The sequence below is a fragment of the Diabrotica undecimpunctata genome, chromosome 7 (assembly GCF_040954645.1).
Source record: "Diabrotica undecimpunctata isolate CICGRU chromosome 7, icDiaUnde3, whole genome shotgun sequence".
Taxonomy (NCBI): domain Eukaryota; kingdom Metazoa; phylum Arthropoda; class Insecta; order Coleoptera; family Chrysomelidae; genus Diabrotica; species Diabrotica undecimpunctata.
In genome coordinates, this window is record NC_092809.1 from 79,497,740 (window position 1) to 79,519,279 (window position 21,540).

At 31.0% G+C, this 21,540-nt stretch overlaps 1 protein-coding gene across 4 annotated transcripts in view; it reads right to left on the reverse strand.

Moving 5' to 3' along the window:
• Window positions 1-4,235: 4,235 nt before the first annotated feature.
• Window positions 4,236-21,540, reverse strand: part of LOC140445521 (ATP-binding cassette subfamily C member 4-like) — a 143,371-nt gene continuing 126,066 nt past the window's right edge. For all 4 annotated transcript variants that reach the window (XM_072537603.1, XM_072537604.1, XM_072537602.1 and 1 more), the window contains 5 exons: window positions 13,611-13,787; window positions 7,129-7,256; window positions 6,158-6,403; window positions 5,611-5,771; window positions 4,236-4,616 (listed from right to left, as the gene is read on the reverse strand). In XM_072537603.1, coding sequence (XP_072393704.1) covers window positions 4,352-4,616; window positions 5,611-5,771; window positions 6,158-6,403; window positions 7,129-7,256; window positions 13,611-13,787 — 977 coding nt within the window. In that variant the 3' untranslated portion in view covers window positions 4,236-4,351. The remainder of the gene's footprint in view (window positions 4,617-5,610; window positions 5,772-6,157; window positions 6,404-7,128; window positions 7,257-13,610; window positions 13,788-21,540) is intronic.

The following is a 21,540-nucleotide window of genomic DNA, read 5'->3' on the forward strand; positions in this document are numbered from 1 at the left end:
CTATGGGAGTCTTATCTTTTATCTTAGAATAAAGATTATTAATTGTTAGGGCTGATCTACAAGCCACATTAAGTTTAATGTTGTTATTATTATTGCCAAAGCTATTTTCAACACTTTTCAGAATCCTTGTTAACCCCGGAGTGATATCTCTGAAATATGGTAATGAAAAATATTTGTTTATAGGAGTATCCGAGACTGGGTTCCCACTTAAGACATCAGGATCAGCATTGTTAGTCGCGAAGGAAGGTGAAATATCTTCGTCATGGATAGTATTAAACAAAATCTTATAAACTAATGGTGTTGGATAAGAGTTTGAAATAAAAAGTTTCTGTAGGATTTGTAGGTTTTTTGTATGAAAAGAAGGATCTGATAGTTTTGTTACTCTATTTTTCATCTGTTTGATTAGGTTGACTTTGGTAGAATTATTATGGTATGCAGAGAAGAAGTGGGATTGGATGTAAGTGAAACATAAGATCTATCATTATCTATAAGAGAAGAACACAGTTGTAAGTAGTGAGTTCTTTCTTAGATGACTGTAACATTACCTTTGTCTGCTTTTGTCACTAAGAGCTCAGGATTGTATTTAAGAAATTTTTTAGTTTTAGTATATAAGTTATGAAAAAAAGTATTAGATGATTTAGAAGTATTCAAAATGTGATTAGTGATAATGTTGGTGGTTCTTGATCGGATTAAGTTTTGTTCTAATTCAGATGGCAATGAAGAAATTTGCTGCTTCAGCTTCTGTCAGATACACTAACTCCACAAAAACTCACTAACATTCAACACTACTGCTTGCTACTTCTTGGGAACCACCAGAGAACAATCCCTGTTCGTCTTACAGACTTGGAAAATCAACTGATTATCTTTTCTCTCTCCTCAATCTCGCTAAACTTTTTCCTACATACTTATCCCACCTTTTTCAATCTCCGCCAATCAAAACTCGTCACAATTCCCCCATTTTTTCATTTCGATAACAAACAAATTTTTACCTATAATTATAAAATTTCCTAAAACTTATTTACAAATAATATTTTCTATAATTCTTAAAACTAACAAAAACCTCTTTCTAAAATCTCTTCTATTTGTCTCTAATCACTGCATTAATGTGGTTCAATTGTCTTTGGATTTCACTTAAAATTATGCGGGTCACTCAAGTATAACAAAGAAATAATTTATGCAAAGCTTACATTTTGTTTAGTACATGTAATCCAAGAATTTAATAACTTTCCTTCTTAGAAATGTTTGTTGGATATTATCCTACTTATCTGAATTATTTTAATGTTTTTGAACTTTGAAATATTTTTAAACAAACCAATATTTTTCTCGATTTTACATATCATAACATATATATATATATATATATATATATATATATATATATATATATATATATATATATATATATATATTGAAATGATATTGAATCTAGGAGAAAGAAAAATAGTGATTAAAAATAATTTATAAGTTATACACTACATAATATTAGATATAAAAAGTATTTGGTTATTTTAATAAGTTATATACTATAAAATATATTTATGTGAGGGCATTCTTAAGAAATTGACATATAATAAGTTTAAAAAGTTTTTTTTTAATAATTATAATATTGTAAATATATTTAAGTGAGCCATGTGCATAGGCAACCAAATATACTCTAAAAGTGACAGACATTTAAATAATGGTTGCGACTGTAGAAGTGGGGTTATTTATTGGTTTGAGATGTTTAATTTACATATAATTACGGATTTGAAATAGTGTAATTTATTAATTTAGGTTGTTTAAATTACATATAAGTTTATATTCTGATCTGAAAAGCCTAAATGTCAATAAAATTCTCGATAGAAAAGTAAAGAATTCTCTAGAATACAGAATTTAACCTTTGTTTACGGTAGAACCTTCGCGAATATGGTTATGTCTGTGGATCGAAGATATACTTTTTCGAGAACATTCATATATAGAACAATTCGAATATGATTTCTTGCCAGATGGTTCTGGAACATTGAAAAGGTATAAATACTCGGTGATTTGGATTCAAAATGGCCAGTCAGTCAGTAAGCAATTAGAACAGTTACTATGAAGTCAGTATAAGGTCGGTCAGACAGTTAGTTACAGTTAGTGAAGTCAGTTGTTCAGTAAGTAGAAGATTAGTCAGTCAGAATTAGGAAGAAAGTATAAAGTATGCAATAATCAGTGATTTAGTATTAAAATTTGATAGTATTGGAAAGTATATTAGAAGAATATTATTGAAGATTAAAAATTATGTTATGTATAAATGGTGATTGGATCATGAAAGAAAGTATTAATTGAAAATAAAATTATATAATATATTTGGTGATTGCATATTGGTATATTAAAAAGAAGAATAAATATAAATGCTATTAAGAAGAAAAATATTTTAAATTGGTGGAAGCTGATAATTGGAAAAAGGAATTTCACAAAAACAAGGATAACCGAAGCTGAGAACGAAGGCATTGAGTGGTGATTAAAATCTTTATTTTGGAGAACAGTTTCATTTAGGCATTCAGTGACAGAAAGGTACAAAATTTTGTTAATATAACTTAGTGTCATAACAATTACAATTTTAAAGATAGTTTGTTTAAAATTTACATTGTCTATATAATTTTATTAGTTTCATAAGAATTTCAATTTAAAGATAGTTTATTTTAAATTTACATTGGCTATGTTAAATATATATGTGTGTTTCATAATAGATATAATAAAGATAATTTCAAAAAGTGCTTACAAACTAATTCTTTGAGAACCGCGATAAAAATCCTATATATATTATTAAAAAACACTCATTGCTCATTAAAACATCATTCACAAAATATACATCATAACAATATATATATATATATATATATATATATATATATATATATATATATATATATATATATATATATATATATATATATATATATATATATAATATACATATATATATATATATATATATATATATATATATATATATATATATATATATATATATATATATATATATATATGTATATACAGATTTAATCATATTTCTTTTCGTGTGTTTGTAAGTCTTATTGCATCCATTGAAGAAATGTAAATTACTTATCTATTATATAATTCACATAACTGATTTTATTATCATGTCCATGAATCAAAATGGTAAATATTTGTTAAGTAATTAGATGAAATAATATTGATTTTTATTGTACATTATGTAAATTGAATGATAACGCAGATGTTCACAAATACATTTTGCAGTAGCTAGTCTTGATATAAAAATTAAATTTATATATGGATTTTCTATAAACACAAATCTTATTCGCTCGTCTACTTTTAGTCAAATGATTTAAGCGTTCGTAATCCGCTCGTTACTATTAATCTATAAATAACATCATTTGACAAAGATGCATTATTTCGTCATCGAGTAGAATATAATTATGTATACTCATGATACTTCTATGTTTTATATTAGTTGACATATTATATGCATACGTTAACTGGATCTTCGTGTTGCAGAGATTGTGCGTATAGAGGAGTTTTGGTTTCAGACTTAATCCATTGGCCACAAATCGGTATAATAACGCAGTCAAATAATCTTAGTTGACAATAAAATTAACGAAAAGTAATCTAAATAACCTCGTGATATGAATAAGAGAATATCCTTTAAATTCCAACATATTGATGGTTGGTACTGTTATTAATCAAATTCTAACACATTTATTTATACACAAAGATGTCTACAGTCACATTTAGACACATACCTCCGGTTACATTGACTGCTTTGTTCAGACCTCCATCCTAATGCATCATTTTGATCAGTTGCTATCAAGAGGTCCTCAAAAACACCTCGTCTAAGGGCTAGCAACTTCAAATTTAGTTGCTTCAAACCTGTAAGCCTGATAAGTATTAAACAACATTTTGTTATAACCCTAGTCAAAATTTTAATTTTTACGTTTGCGTTAATTAAAGTAGTAATACTTATTTTAGGATAGCACTGATGATGAAATAGTCTTTCCGAAAAGGTTCTGTGATGTAGCTCGATAGAGTCTGTTCGTAGTTTTGGTCTATTGTAATTCTATTAAATAAACAAGATAGCTACCTTCTTCTAATGTTGTCGAAACTTTTACAGGAATATCATCTTGTCTAAATGATAAGTCTCTTAATTTTTTGTAGGACAACGTAAAGCAGTTAAACCAGATATTTTCTTTGTCGCGTATTTAACCGCTAAAACACTGGTATTTAATAATACATTATTTTTTTAATTTACTTAAAACTTTAATATTTTTTACATAATACAAAACTCTAATAACTTATATTTGGGCTTAATTACATTGCAACCTATTGTAAGAGTCTAGATTTAAAATATTCAGAAACGCCCGTTTAAATAGGCCTTGTAAGCTTTTTCCTTTAGTTGTTGTACCATTACTGAACCGGTTTCTTGAACCATATTATAGAAGTACCCATTTGGTATCTGCAACAGTTTATAGGGGTGATCGAATTCCACTATATTCCCAAAGTTCATTACTAGTACTTTGTCCGAATCCATTATCGTATTTAGCCTATGAGCAATTGTAATTACAGTACAATTTTGAAACTTCTCTCGAATTGTAGCTTGAATAAAGGAGTCCGTTCTAAAACAAAAGTATTGTTATATATTTTGATAATAGCTCAAATGATATTTGAGCTGCCTTCAAATTAATATAAAATAAGCAGCAAATTTATGAAATGATTTCATTCTTTCGAGTGGGGTCTCGTTTCTCTGTTTGGCATCCTCTCCGATGTCTTCTTCAGGGCTTCCAGGTTTTTAGCCTCCCGAGCCCTCCCAGATACTGCTCTAGTGATCACTCATCACTGCAGTACTGCTACTGAAAACAGCGGACAGTTCATTTATACTGCTGATGGTGACGTGGTTTGGGTGGGGGTTGGCGCGAATATTTCCGATGGCAAAATTTTGATTGGAGTGTGGAGCAGACAATATTTTAATTATGAGCCATATGAAAAGCCATAGATATTGTAGTAGTAGCAGCATCAGTGGGAGTAGTGCTGGGGACTCGCGAGACTGGGACTCCGGAAGCCCTAAAGAAAACTTCAGAGAGGATGTCGAAAGCTTGGCGTAGTAATAATTGACGCGGTTTAACTCGGGTGAATTTAAGATTTAAGATTAAGTTTTGTAATACTATTAATCGTACATATATATATATATATATATATATATATATATATATATATATATATATATATATATATATATATATATATATATAATATATATATATATATATATATATATATATATAATATATATATATATAATATATATATAATATATATATATATATAATATATATATATATATATATATATAATATATATATATATATATTATATACATATATATATATATATATATATATATATATATATATATATATATATATATATATATATATATATATATATATATATATATATATATATATATATATTAGAGACGTTTCTATTCTAACCATGTTAATGCTGAAGATCCAACTGTTTGCAAGATGATAGTTGATCTGACCGGATGAAAAAGTAAAAAATAATAATTGTTTAAGTATTTTGTATATTTTAAACATCCAAACATCTTACCTAGGATCTACATTTGCTGTAGCTTCATCTAGAACTAGAATTTTATTATTTCTTAAACTAGCGCGTGCCAAACAAATCAGTTGGCGTTGGCCTAAACTGAAGTTGCTACCACCTTCAGAGACAATAAAATCTAATGAGTCCACTACATCTTTAAGTTCTACCTGCAACAAAAACGATGAATGAGTACATTATGCGCTGATCTACCTTATATTATATATATATATATATATATATATATATATATATATATATATATATATATATATATATATATATATATATGTGTGTGTGTGTGTGTTATATTTCCATTTTAGAAGATAAGCAAAGTCACGAAACGTTTAGTTCAGTATTAACTTTTATACAAAAATTTAATGGCATGAAGCCTACTATCCAGTCACCTGCATGAAACCAACAATATATGCATAAGTATCCTAGACAGGCTTCTTTTTTTTTATTACAAGTTATGAAATATTTCCTTATTGTTACAAATTAAACCATTGAATAATTTAGTAAATCATAAAACAAAATATTGCGTGAATGTACTTACTTGTTCCAAAGCAGTCCATATTTCTGAATCATCATATTCGTTAAATGGATCCAAATTATGTCTTAAACTCGCCGAGAATAATACAGGTTCCTGAGGAATGATTGATATTTTTTTTCTTAAATCAGTTAATCCAATCATTTTAGTATCAATATCGTCGACTTTTATAACTCCTTCTGTGGGCGCTAACCTAAATAGAGCTGCTACTAGGGAAGACTTTCCGGAACCAGTGCGTCCGACAATAGCGATCTAAAAGCGTAAACATAAGAGTTTTTTTAAAATTTAATTTAAAGATTAATCTTAATAATAACATTAGAAGTATAGAGAAATAATGGGAGCATCGAAAGATTATAAGCAGAAATAATTTGGACAACCAATAATTACGGCAGAAATACAAGACCAAAGAGTTAGCTTGGTCAGATTAAACGAATGCCAGAGAACAGAAATGTTAAAACTATACTGAAGGAGGGAGAGATGAGGAAAAAAAGAAGGGACGATCAAAGAAGAAATGGTTGGAAGCAGTAAAACAAGACTTATCAGAAATAGGTGTTAGAGATTGGAGAGAAAAAGCAAGGGACCGAAAAAAATGGAGCGAAATAAACAAGTATTAAGTATATTATTATAGCCTGAAACAGTTTTTATCTATTTATCGATATTTCGGTTTTTTAAACATACATGCTCTTCCGGTAGGGATCTATGGAGGAGTAACACTGAGCCGCAAGCCCTCATCTCTTGGCCTGCTGTTCATTTATAGGTCGATCTGATACCAGCGTATTCAGGTCTAAGTAGCAGATCCATTTGAATTGTAAACTACTTTGTAAGCCTTTTTGTTTTCTGAACAGGGCCTGAACCATCTTCCGCTAGATCATTTACAGTGAATGCGATAGCACTTACATAATTTTTCTTATAGTTAACTAATAAAAATAATTTTCCTGTAAAAGCATTTTGATTAAACAATTTATAAAATTAGTTACCTTACATCCAGCTGGTATTTGAAAGCTGATTTCTCGTAAAACGAGAGTCTCCTCTTCAGCGTATCTGAGAGAAACATCGTTGAATTCTATTTTACCTTGTGTGGGCCAGTGTTCTTTTGGAAGGTTGTCTGAAATAAGTAAAATAATACATGTATTTGTTACACGAAATGTCAAATATTTTTTTTCTTATTTAAACACAAAACCACATCAACCGCGCAGGGTTATTAGTGGATATAATGTCAAACATTGGTTAATTAAAAAAATGTGATTTTCATCATATTTACAACGAATAATTGTGGCTTAGTCCCATAATATTAAAAACATAATATTTTTCCTAAGCATGCCACAAGAAAATAGTTTCAGAACCTTAAAAAAAATCAATGCACATCATCTGCTACCACTTTATTTTGTTTGGTCATTTGTCACTTGGTCTTTAAACTTTTCTACCTTTTACAACGATATATTATATGACTTATTTAGATTTAAAAAGTTGTGCTGTGTTATAGTTTCTCTAAGTAGGAAAAGTAGGAGAACAAGAAGGAAACTATGGACTTGGAAACAGAAATGACAGAGGAGATCGATTGATTCAATTTTGCCAAAGCGAAGACTTCGTAATAACAAACACCTTTTTCAAATTACCTCCTCGACGGTTATATACATGGACATCTCCACAACATACCAAAGAAAAAATAGTGAGAAATCAAATAGACTACATTATGATAGCAAGGAGGTATCGTAATGCTGTTAAATGTACTAAGACGTACCCAGGAGCTGATATAGGCTCAGAGCGTAATCCGGTAGTTACTGTGCTAGAGGCGAGACCAAAAAAGATTAGAAGACCACACAGAAAGACTAGATTTACACAAATTTAGAAACAAAAATATACGACAAGAAACAGGAGAAGAAATAAATGAAAACCTCCGTTCAGTGCAGCAACAAATTAACCATACAAATAACGTTAACCAAAAATAACGTTTAAGTACATAAATACAGCTATACAAACAGCAGAAAAGAAACATCTTACAAAAACAACAAAAAAGAATAAGGGGTGGATGACACAAGATATACTAGACTTGATGGAACAAAGAAGAAAGATGAAGAATTACCTAGACAAATTCAAAGAAATAAATAAACACATAAAAAAGAGAATAAAAGAAGCCAAAGAGGCGTGGATTAAAGAAAAGTGTGAAGAAATGGAAACCTATGAGAAAAAGTACGATGCGTTCAGTACGCACAAAAAGTAAAAGAGATAACAGGAAGCATAAAGAAATGGCAAATAGGTAAACTTAAGGACAAAGATGGAAATCTTATTGTAGATCTAGAGAATAAAATAAAAAGATGGACAGAATATTAGAATGAATTATTTGAAGACGATAGAAACAACTTAACTCAGATAATCAATGCAACTGTGCCAGACATATTAAAAGAAGAAGTGAAATACGCAATAAGAAACGCTAAAAATGGAAAAGCAAATGGACCTGATGAAATTCCCATAGAATTGTTGAAGCTTTTGAATGATAAATCCGTAACCATAATATTACATCTATTCAATACAATATACAGTACTGGTATATTACCTCAGGAATGGTTGCTGTGTACGTTTGTCACCATACCTAAGAAAACTAAGGCAATGCAATGTTCAGATCATCGGACAATGTCCTTGATGAGTCATCTGCTTAAAATATTTCTTAGTCATACACAGCCAAATCTATCAACAGTTAGATATCAATATTAACGATACACAGATGGGATTCAGAAAAGGATTAGGTACAAGAGAAGCTCTCTTTGCCTTGAACACGTCCTAACACAGAGATGTCTAGATGTTAACCAAGAGGTACACGCCTGCTTTATAGACTTTGAAAAAACCTTTGACAAAGTACGCCACAATAAACTCAAAAAAATCCTGGAAGATAAGAACATCGACACCAGAGACATACAAATAATATTAAGTCTGTACTGGAATCAGCGAATATAAAAATAGAAGACCAAACATCGGACCAAATAGAAATACGTAGAGGAGTACGGCAGGGTTGTATATTGTCACCGCTCTTATTTAATATCTTTAGCGAACAATTATGCCAAGAAGCTCACTCACATGCAAACGAAGGGATAATAATCAATGGAGAAGTTATCAATAACATTCGATATGCTGACGATACTGTGATAATGACAAGAACAGCGGAAGATCTACAACATCTAGTTGAAAGTATGAATGAGATATGTAATAACTGCGGCATAAGGATGAACGTTCAAAAAAACCAAATATATGACCTTCAGTAAGAATCCAATACATAACACTAGTATCGAAATAAACGGTACCCAACTCGAAAAAGTAAGCGAATACAAATACTTGGGAACCCTCATCAATGAAACAAGTGACCAAAATCACGAGATAAAAGGACGTATTGAAATTGCCAGGTCTACCTTTATAAAAATGAAAAAATTATTTTGTAAACGTGATATTAGTATTCAGCTACGAACTAGAATGTTAAAATGCTATGTATTCAGTACTTTGCTTTACGGTGTTGAGGCATGGACTCTTAAACAGAGAAATGTTAAAAATCTTGAAAGCTTTGAGATGTGGTGCTACCGCCGTATACTAAAAATAAGTTAAGGGTGGATAAAATTACAAATGAAAAGGTAATACACAGAATATATAATGATCCAGAAGTTATCTGAATATAAAAAAGAGAAAACTTGAATACTAATGCCACCTGATGAGAGGACAAAAGTACACATTCCTACAAAATATAATGCAAGGGAAAATCCAAGGACGCAGAAATCCAGGCCGTAGAAGAATGTCCTCGATGAGAAATTTAAGAGAGTGGTTTGGCTGTACCATTAACTTATTATTCAAAACAGAAGTAAATAAAATTAGAATCGCCCTAATGATATCCAATCTCCGATAGGAGAGGCACTCAAAGAAGAAGAATAGTTTCTCTAGTGGTAAAAAATTTTCATCTCAGCAGTTTCAAATATCTGGCCAGAAGCGGGTATTTAAATTATATCCTTGTAGCAAGATGCACCGAATGAACAAGACCAGTCAAAGGGATAAGGATTGAGATTTACCATACAACTTTTACGATAATGTACTTTTGAATTACTAAGTTGGTTTATAGGGTAAAATATTACAAATTCCTTGGATTTATTTTGAAAATGTTAAACTACTATAACTCTATAAAATAATCTGTCGCTTTGATAGTAATAAAAAGTGTTTATGTAATCTTACAGTTTTTCGTTCTATTCAGATCTCATTATAAATCTTCTCGGCAAAAAAATCCAACTATTCGATTAAGAAAACCGGAGGCGACAAGTATTAACCGCATATCTGCTTTTAACAAAACTGAAGTAAACCTATTTTTCTTTAATTTAAAATCCATATTGGATAAATATAAATTTTCGGCATCCAAAATATATAATGCAGACGAGACAGGTATAACAACCATCCAAAACTCCGGAAAAATACTTGCTGAAAAGGGACAAAAGAGAGTCGGCTTTATTACAAGCGCAGAAAGAGGTCAAATAACAACCAATATGTGCTGCATAAGTGCCTCAGAAACATATATTATAGCTTTGTTTATTTATGCCCGCAAAAGGATGAAACCAGAGTTAAAAAAATGGACCACCTGGTGCAGTCTACTGCTGCTCGAATAATGGGTGGATAAATGAGCAAATATTCCTCGAATTTTTACAGCATTTTTACAGTGTTGTAAAACCTTCAAAGGAGGATCCAGTTTTGTTAATCGTCGACAATCTCAGTAGCCACTGTACATTAGAGACATATAATTTCTGTAAAGAACGAGGAATTATTATGTTAACCATACCCCCGTACACATTGCACACCGCAAGTTAATTAGATAAGGAGAAGAATAATAAAAAAGTTAAGGGAAATGAAGAAAGTTCGACACATGACAAAAAGTTTGAAGTATCTTTTGTTGATATCATTCTACTACCAGGATGCTCAAAAGATGACTCAGTTGGAAATAAAAGATCCAACCACAAAAGCAACAGGAAGCAGCATTCCGAAATAATGACATCAACACCAATGAAGTTACTTCTAGAAGAAAAAAAGCGGAAGAAGGACGAGCAAATGAAAAATAAAGCCAGCAAAGGAACCAAACGAAAAATAGGCATCGAATAGTTCCAAAAAGAAATTGTATAAGAACACAGAAGATCGCAGAAGATATATCATCCGAAGATGAGGATGATGACGATGACCGTGATAGGGACGTTAACGAAGATACACTCATGGACAAAAATATCGAATATTTTGGAATTTTCTAATTTTTATTTTTTTAAAATAAATTCTGGCGAATCAAGTCGTTTATTGTGAAATGGAGTTTATTTTAACAATGTTTAATGAACAATCTTAAGTTGTTATGCAAGGAAAATTGCGAAAAAAAATAAATGCTTAATATTGGGTAAATAAAGTTATTTTACTTTAAACTTAAATGCAAATTTAAATTGCTTAAACAAGTCTTTTTAACTAGAAGAAGTGCATGATCAGTAACGAGTATTCTCACCTCTAGCTCTTATTACCGCTTACATCCTTCTCGGTATGCTTGCAAGTAAATTTTTGACATATCCTTGGGAAATTGCATTCCATTTATCCTGTGCAGCAAGCCGAAGCTGCTCTATCGTATTTGGAATGGGATTTATTTGTCGTATGCGATATTTTAGGTGATCCCACATGTACTCTATTGGATTTAAATCATTTCTAAACGGTGGCCAATCCAATCTTCGAATTTGAACCTCATCAAGATTGGATTGGACCTCATCAAGAACCACTTTGGCAGCGGCATGAGGTCGAGCATTATCGTGCATTAACAAGAATTTTTCATATCCAATATTACCAACATATGGCAAAAAATGATCTTGTAGAATGTTTTAAACGAAAGAGTCGCCAGTCATTCATTCAATCACTACACGAGTGTGGTGCGTACCTCCAAACTAATATCTTTCCCAATAATTATGCCCCCACCTCCAAAACTAACGGCCTGGGCGAGATTGCAGCTGGCGAATCGTTCCCCAACTCTTAGTAGACGTGGTTTTAACCATCTAGCTTTCATAATAGGATTCTGGTCCCATCAGTAAAAAGAACATTTTTCCAGTTGTCGATATTCTACTGAATATGTGTTCTTGCAAATTCTAAATAACGAGCTTTATGATTTTCGAGAAGACGTGGAACTTTGGCGGGGCGTCTGGGCTTTAAGTTTGCTTCTTTTTATCTTCGTCTAACTGTTTCTGAACTTACATTAACTTGTCTAACATTTAATAGCTCATTTCTTAGGTGCATCGATGTCAATGAACGATTTAGTGTAGAAATAAGAACCAAAGAACGGTCATAAGTGCGGCTGTGCAACTTGAGCATCCTTGAGCAGGTCTTCGTACGAAATATCCTGTTTCGCGGTACCTTTTTAAAATATTTGAAACTATTATAGATTGATTTCTGCTGAGACGTCGTGCGATATCATTTTGTGCATATCCTTTCCCGTACAAAATTACCATCTGTGCTACTTGGGCTTCATCACAGTATCGAATTGGTAGCAGACTTGTTTTAAACTTAGTTAAATCAAAACAATATTTAATTAAACTTAATAAATTAAACTAAAAATAACCGAATTAGTATGATTTTTCCTTTACGTGAAGAAGGATTTATATGATAAAATGTACGAATGACACTAAACGCAGAATAAACGTCAAAATAAAGATCAAAATATTTCAAACCAGTTAAGTACATTAGCCTACTATATGAATGTCATCATTAATCTAAAACTGTTTTGAAATAAAGTGACTACAAAAAAAAAATTTAAAAATTCCAAAATATTCGATATTTTTGTCAATGAGTGTAGTTGCACAATTTGTGACGAATTCGGTAAAAAGAGAGAACTCTGGATCCAATGCAGCATTTGCGGCCAATGGGCACACAATGACCAGTACCAGTTTCGAAGGCAAAATTTACATTTGCGATTTCTGCATTTAACTATTCTTTAATGGGGGTAATAGTGGCAGCAGTCACTTTTACCCTTCGGCAGCGGGTAAATATGGCCACCAGCAGTAGTCTGAAAAACCGTTTTAATTTTATTTTTATTTTGTTTAAAAATTTTTCGTAAATAGAGTTTGAAGTACTAAGGTTTGAAGTTTTATTTACGTTAACAGTATAATTTTTAAAGATGTAGCAGTATAAATAAATCAAAATGCTTAGGCGGCAACTATTCCCCCCACCCCCTTCTCCGTAATCTTGAGACAGACAGTGCGTCGTATGTGTTTATAATACAAAACTGCTTATACGGCAAAAGTAATACATAATTTTAAATAGACTTAATACAGAAGACACAAATTATTCGGAAACTTAAAACTACGGCGTAATTCGACGAAAAATACAGTGTATAGCAGATATAAAATTTCAGAACAGTTATAACTAAAAAAATGAAAACTATAAAGGGGTAAAATTGCAATATAGTATAAAAAAGTATACGAACCTGGAAGAGTTTTAAATGGTCCTTCTTTATCTAATTTAGTATATTGAAGAACCCTTTCGACGCTGGTTAGTTGATTTATAAGTTCAGAATACTGTCGAATTGCATGCTGTAACATACCAGTCAGATTCATTGACTGTGTTATCGCTAAACCAACTAAACTACCTGATACTACGGAAACTAGAAAAAAAGAAAATGTTTTTGTATTTTTTATTAAGAACGTCGAATTTCACAATCTAGGCAATATTTTTCTTAATATATATATATATATATAATATATATATATATATATATATATATATATATATATATATATATATATATATATATATATATGTATATATATATATATATATATATATATATATAAATATAGTGTATATAACGACGCTAAGAATACAATTCTTTGGTAGGTAACTTTCTGGCTTATACCATCTCTAGCCGATCCTTGACTTGACGCTTTCCCGAAAGTTATCTACCAAAGTATATATATATATATATATATATATATATATATATATATATATATATATATATATATATCTAAAGTATTCAACTAGTGAATTCAGAGGTTTAATCGGTCATTCAGGTTGGCAAATAAAAAAAGAAGTCGACTACTTCATAAGTTTATCGAAGACGTTTCGCTTTATACTTCTAAAGCTTCATCAGTTCTCTAAAATATAAAAGATGACATACAGAGTTTATAAGAAATACAGATGTTTATAGTTCATAACTTACAACTCAATATGTAGTATATTATCGATGTTATTATATATCTACTGTAAACTTTACTCATTATTTAAAACTAACTTAACAAAAAAAACCAAAACAAAAAACACACAAACTCTGCAGAAAATAATGTTCATATTCGTAGATAAGAAGATTTAAAAAATTTTTAAACAAACGTTTGGCTTCATTTAGTTGGTTCTCCGCTGAAGGCAAACAAAGCTCTGATTTATTGCAATCTATGCAAACAACGTAACGCGATACCAAAAACTTTTTAAAGGGCCATATGTCACCAAATTCCAAGGTTTGAGACAATTATAAACTTCCACAGGGGTCATTGCATGATTAGTTGGACGGGTGGATTTGTATGGCGGAAAAATTTTATATATTATTTTTAATTTATGTTTTAATGAAACTTGGAAATAGAGGATGATTATGTAATTTTTTTATTGGAAAATAAGCCAAATTTTAACTGAGAATAGGGGTTATTTATTTCGTAAGATGAGAGAGTGGTAAACCTGGCTCAAATTGTCGATGTCGGTTCTTTTGTTAATTGCCGATGAGTTCTTGAGGATCTCACACATTTCAATAAAAGAGCGTTTCTGATGGTTATTTTCTTTCGCCAGTATTTTGGTATTTGTGAAGTCAATGTGATGTTTGGTGGAATAGGGGTGTTGTGCAAGGGTACAAGAGGGTTTGGAAAGTCTAATATCACTTTTGTGTGAAGTTATACGCCCTAGGAGAGACCGACTGGTCTGGCCAATGTAGCAGGAGTTGCATTCTGAACAGGGTATCTGATAGACAACATTGGTGTGCTCTAACGAGCTTAGTGGAGTTTTAGACTTGGAGAATAACTTTCCAATGGTTTTAGTATTTTTTAGGGATATTTTGACGGGTATGTTTTTGAATAGTTTAGTAAGTTTGTTCGTAATTTGTGGGAAATAGGGAAGAGAAGCATATTTTGTGGCTGGTTTTGGGGTTAACGGGGAAATGTTCGTCGGTATGCTATTGGATATGGAGGCTAGTATTGCACCGTTAGGTGTTTCCGAAATAGAATGACCATAGCTTTTAGAGGAAAGATATTTGTTGATGATGGATATGGGGTAAGAGTTATCAATGAGAATGGATTTGAGTAAATCCAAAGATTCCCTCTTATACCGCGTATGGGTCAACGTGTGTACTCTAAAGCTAAGCGCTTGTACAAGGTTATGTTTGCATCTTATTGGGTGTGTAGAGTGGTAATTTAAGAACCGGTTGCTTGCCATGTCTTTCCTGTACCACGTAGTGCCCAATGTGTTACTATGTGTGCGTATGATTCGCATGTCCAAAAACGGTATGCTGTTATCAACCTTCAGTTCACATGTAAATTGAAGGTGAGGATCAACGCTATTGAAGACTGATAAGTTGCTTAAAATCTTATCAGGTGGTGTTGCTAGGCTCAAGTCGTCAACATAACGCTTTACAAAGGGAACCCGGAAATCTAATTTACTGATACTCTCATTGATAAGGTCGTCGAGTACGAAATTAACTATAATGGGGGAAATGGACGATCCATGGGAGTTCCAAAGATTTAGCGATAATATTTGTCATTAAATATTAGATAATTGGTGTCAAATGTCAGTTTTAATAATTCCGAGAATGTTTCCCGTGATACTGGACTGTGTGGTTGGATTTCATTCCAATGGTTCCGGAGTGACGTGACGACGCTAGAGAGTGGGAGATTAGAAAACAGTGATACTACGTCGAAGCTTACTAAGACATATTACCCCATTACCATACCCTATTACCATTACCCCATATTAGGTAACTCTTACCGTATATCCATCATCAACAGATATCTTTTCTCTAAAAGCTATGGTCATTCTATTTCGGAAACACCTAATGGTGCAATACTAGCTTCCATATCCAATAGCATACCGACGAACATTTCCCCGTTAACCCCAAAACCAGCCACAAAATATGCTTCTCTTCCCTATTTCCCACAAATTACGAACAAACTTGGCCATCGAAGGAAACAGTCGTTTGTTAGAAGATAGAGTGTGGTTCGTGAGTTTGAATACCGGCATTGTGAAAAGAAGTGTATAGTTTTGCCAAAGGAGATAACAAGTAGATTAAAAGAGGTCCTTGTATCTACCGTGGGCATTTTGTGAAGTATATGTGAAAGTAGTTTTACCGCATCAAGTTGACAAAAGGAGGTCTTTGTGTCATAAATAAGTAGCTGAGTTTTTGGAGAAGTGAATCAGGTGTTTTTGTGTAGTCTGCAGGAGGTTTACAGAGACGTTAAGAAGGAGCCGAGGTGCCAAAGAGGAAAGATCACATCGTTGAGGAGACTGGACTTTTCTGGGTATGTGCCAACATACAATTCAATAAGAAAAAAAAGCTGTAAGTGTTTTGTACAATTGAAATTGGTATCTGTGAAGGATCTGTGTTGACAGCATGGTCATTATCATTTAAATTTAAAGAATTGAGTTTTGTTTGAGTTACAGTTTTGTTGTTTGTTGTTTCAAGTAAAGGAAAGTTTAAGTAAAATTGGTTTTCACTTATTATAAATTTATGTAGATTTAAAATCTTATTATTATAAAAATTTCATTTATTTTCTTGTACGCTGATTGATAAGATAACGGCAGAATTTGAAAATTATTTTATTCTTTTTCATATAAAATAAAGAATGCTTAAATTTTTGTAATATACTATTTTCTTTTATTATTATCCTTCTTCTCTATCTCGATAAAGGACAACTAGAAAATCTTTGAATCCATCGAACACAGGAAATATAAGAAGTCTTATTTTACATTTGATAACAATTAAGTTATAATTCTTTTATTGGCTCAATAAATTAAAATCACAGTCAAAATAAACAATCATAACAAATGGCCCCTAACGTGTAAAGCGTAGAAAGTATTTCTAGTTGAAATTTAAAAGGATAGAGAAAGAAAGCAGATTGATTGAAAATTTATTTGCCGATGGTTAAAGTTTATAATATTCGCTTTTATGACATAACATTTCAAATTTCTCTAGGTACAAATTTTTGCATGATATATTTTATGATATTTGATTGATTTTTACAACTGACAAAAGTTTTAAATTTTATTGCATTTGGGATAAGAGGAAAAGTTTTTGTCTTTGCAACATTACTCGAATTTCATATTTGGCGGGGATGTTACTGCACAAATTTAAAGCTTCATATTTGGCGGGGATAAATAATCTAACGAAAATGTCGATCACAAGAAGCAAAAGTAAAGAGAATTTAGAAACAACAGCTATGGAAACAGAAAAATCTGGAATAGCCCAGCTAATACAAATGTTGCAATGACAATCACAAAGAATGGAAGAAAACCAAAAAGAAACATCACAAAAAATGGATAGAAATAACAGAAATATAGAGCAGCGTTTGGAAAACTATGAACAAAAATTAGAAGAAAATGAGAGGAAAAGGGAAAAGCGTTTGGACAAATATGAAAATGATGTAAAAGTCTGTTTAGAAAAAGTCAGAGAAGAAACAGAGAGAAAACTAGAGATGCAGAGAGAATAAATAGAAACTAAAATGAAAGATATTAAGACTGTCCAGAAAAAGGAATTAGAACAGTTAGAAGAAAAATTTGAAATGGCGCTACAAGAAGACAGGAAACAAGTAGAAAGGAGATTAAAGCAAAATGAAAAACAAATAGCAGAAATTGAACTAAGAGGAGTAGAGAGAAAAGAAGTTATCATCCATGGAACAAGCGAAGCAAAATTACAGTTTGGCGGGGATGTAAGAAAACTGCACCCCGCACCGTTCATGAATAATCTAAAGAAGAAGATACAATACATGGGAAACTTTGCGACAGCTAAGGAAATGATCAGAAATCATCTCAAAGATGAGGCGAGTCTATGGTTCGACAGCAAAGTGGAGGAATTTGAAAATTGGCAAGAATTTGAAAATAAATTTCTGAGTTTTTTCTGGGGAAAGACAGAGCAATTACAGATAAACAAGGAGTTGCAAAATGGGAAATACCATGAGAGGATAGGTATATCAGAAAAAACATACGCATTGCAAATGTACAATAACGCAAAACATCTGCAATACAATTATTCATCCGAGCAATTAGTAGAGTTGATTGCAAGACACTTTGATGACACAATTGAAGATCAAATCAATCTACAAAACTACAAAGACATCGATAGTTTATGCCAATTTTCACAAATAAGGGCATCACGGATGCAGGAAAGAAGAGCACGAAGGTCACAAGAAAATTACAGACACCGAGAAACTCAGGAATACAGAGAGAGAGAGGACAAAATTATAGGAGGGATTACACTAGACGAGAATTTATTCCCAGGAGGGAAAACAGAAGAGGAAATGATGATTTCAGAAATCGGCCATGGAATGAGGACAGATATCGTGAAAATCACAACAGAAATAACACACGCGCATATCCCAAAAACGGAAATTACAATAGACAAAATTAACAGGAATAGTTTTGGTAAAACCAAAAAACCAGGCAGGAATTTTTTGTCACCCGAAGGAATTTATTAAATTAGCAGGAAATAATGAGGAAAGAAGAGGAGTTAATTTAAAATTTGTAGATGGTTTCATCAAAAATAAACCAATCAAAATTTTGATAGACACCGGTTCAGAAATAACATTGGTAAACAGAAAATTAATAGAAGAAGTGAGTTTGACAAATTTAATCTACAAAATACCAAGGGTAAATTTTGTGGGGGCAAATAAACGGACATTGGCAACGATAAATGAGGGAATACGAGTAAGGGTACGATTGGATGAGAAAATGTATGCATTACAATGTGTAATAATGCCAAACATGTCGCATGACATGATTGTAGGAGTGGACGAACTGGCAGAAAAACATGTAGTCATAGATTTCAAAAATAATACGATGAAACTAACAGAAGAAAAAGAAGGAGAACAGGACAATGAAAATTGTCCTGTCATGGGAAACAGAAAATTGATAATTCGAAAAAAGAACAAACAGTGGAAATGAATTTGGCAACGAAGCAAGGACAAAGAAGAAAAGGAAGAAAACTTAAAAGAGATGAGCCCCGAAGAAGAAAAAGAAATAGTGTCAACAAAGGAAAATGAAAAGGATATGATTGAAACTGGTATTTAAGGAAGAGATTGATGAAAAAGAGGAGGAGGAATGGGCGATAAATATGTGTCATATCATAAATATATATATATATATATATATATATATATATATATATATATATATATATATATATATATATATTATATATATATGAATATATATGTATATATATATATATATATATATATTATTTATATATATATATATTATATATATATATATATATATATATATATATATATATATATATATATATATATATATATATATATATATATGTATATATATGCATATATATATATATATATATATATATATATATATATATATGCATATATATATATATATATATATATATATATATATATATGCATATATATACATATATATATATATATATATATATATATATATATATATATATATATATAATATATATATATATATATATATATATATATAATATATATATATATATATAATATATATATATATATATATATATATATATATATATATATATATATATATATTATATATATATATATATATATGTATATATATGCATATATATATATATATATATATATATATATATATATATATATATATATATATATATATATATATGTATATATATGCATATATATATATATATATATATATATATATATATATATATATATATATATATATATATATCAACATCTTTTTTGTTTTTCAATTTTTTTGACTCATCTCACTGGTTTAGTATCTTTCATCCGGCGGTGTAAATGATCCCACCAGCAAGCTGTCTCTGTTCTATAAACGCCGTTGCGAATTGTATTTTCAATTTGTTCCTTATATCTCCATCTCTATAGCCTATATCTTGCCATTCCGTTAGTATCTATGATTCGCTGCCAAAGTCAGAACAGATCTACAAACTACTTTGAAATCTTTAATTTTTGTATTTCGTGATATTTCTTTTCTACATATAAATGTTTTGTTCATTCTATGACACAATTGTAGATTTTATCTACTCTACTATTGATTTCTGCTTCTAACGATCGTTTTTTTTTCTATATAAAATATGTAAAAGTTAAAACTTCTTCTATTTTTGTTAGTCAGCCAAATGCTCTTCATGTGAGAGTCCTGGTTAATAGAACTCCAACATGGTTCCCTAATCGATTTTAAATTCAGGACAGCGTGGCGCGCTATATTCCTGTGATCCTCATGTGACTTATCCGCGGAACTGAAATTGCATGCTCGTAGGTTGTTGCCCAGTTCGAGACTTGGTGCTCAAGAGTTTGGGCCCTACGTGTTTGATTTTTTTGGGTTTTATAAATATTTTTAGATGACTTGCGCTGGTTTTTTGTTACTATTTTTTTAAATTTTTTTTTTGTCGACCGAGGCCTTTTTTATGTTTTTTATTGATTTTTTTTAGTAAGACGTCGTGATGGTAAGGTCTTCTTTGTTGGAGCCTACACAGTGCTTTGTGTTAGTCTGAAATTGGTAGAGCTATGAACTGTCCTCTGTCTTTCCTTCATTTTCTCTCTAAGGCTTGTTCTCTCTGGGGTTTGTATTCCCTCCGGGTATTTATTGGTTCTCTCTCTTGGGTTTGTTTTCTTTATAGGGTTTGTATTTATTTCTGTCTCTCTGGATACCTTTTTATTTTATTCCAATATTTGTTGTTTTGAAGGTTTGTGTTTTTATCGATGAAATGCATCGTATCTCATGATCTCTCGCAGTATGGGACTCGGGTGATTCTCCAGTTCTGCGAATTTTATCCTGGCTTTTTCCTTCATTATGTCCGTCACCCTGATTTGTTGCAGTTCTCTGAAAAGGAATCGTTCTGCAACGTATCTTAGAACATTAACTGCTTCTCTTAAGCTGCTACTGTGAGCCGCTTGTATCTTTTTGTTTGTTGTATTGCGTACCTGTCCCATGCGAGAGATGCGTACTTTATTATCGAAAGTATAATACTATTTATTAGTCTCATTTTTGTTTTTGTCCTTAATTTGCTTTTTCTGCCTTTGAGTCCGCTTATTGACGCTTTTGCCATGTTTGCTTTTTGTATTATAGCGTCTACATGTTTTGTGAATGTCAGTCCTTTGTCATTATGACCCCCAGATATTTTG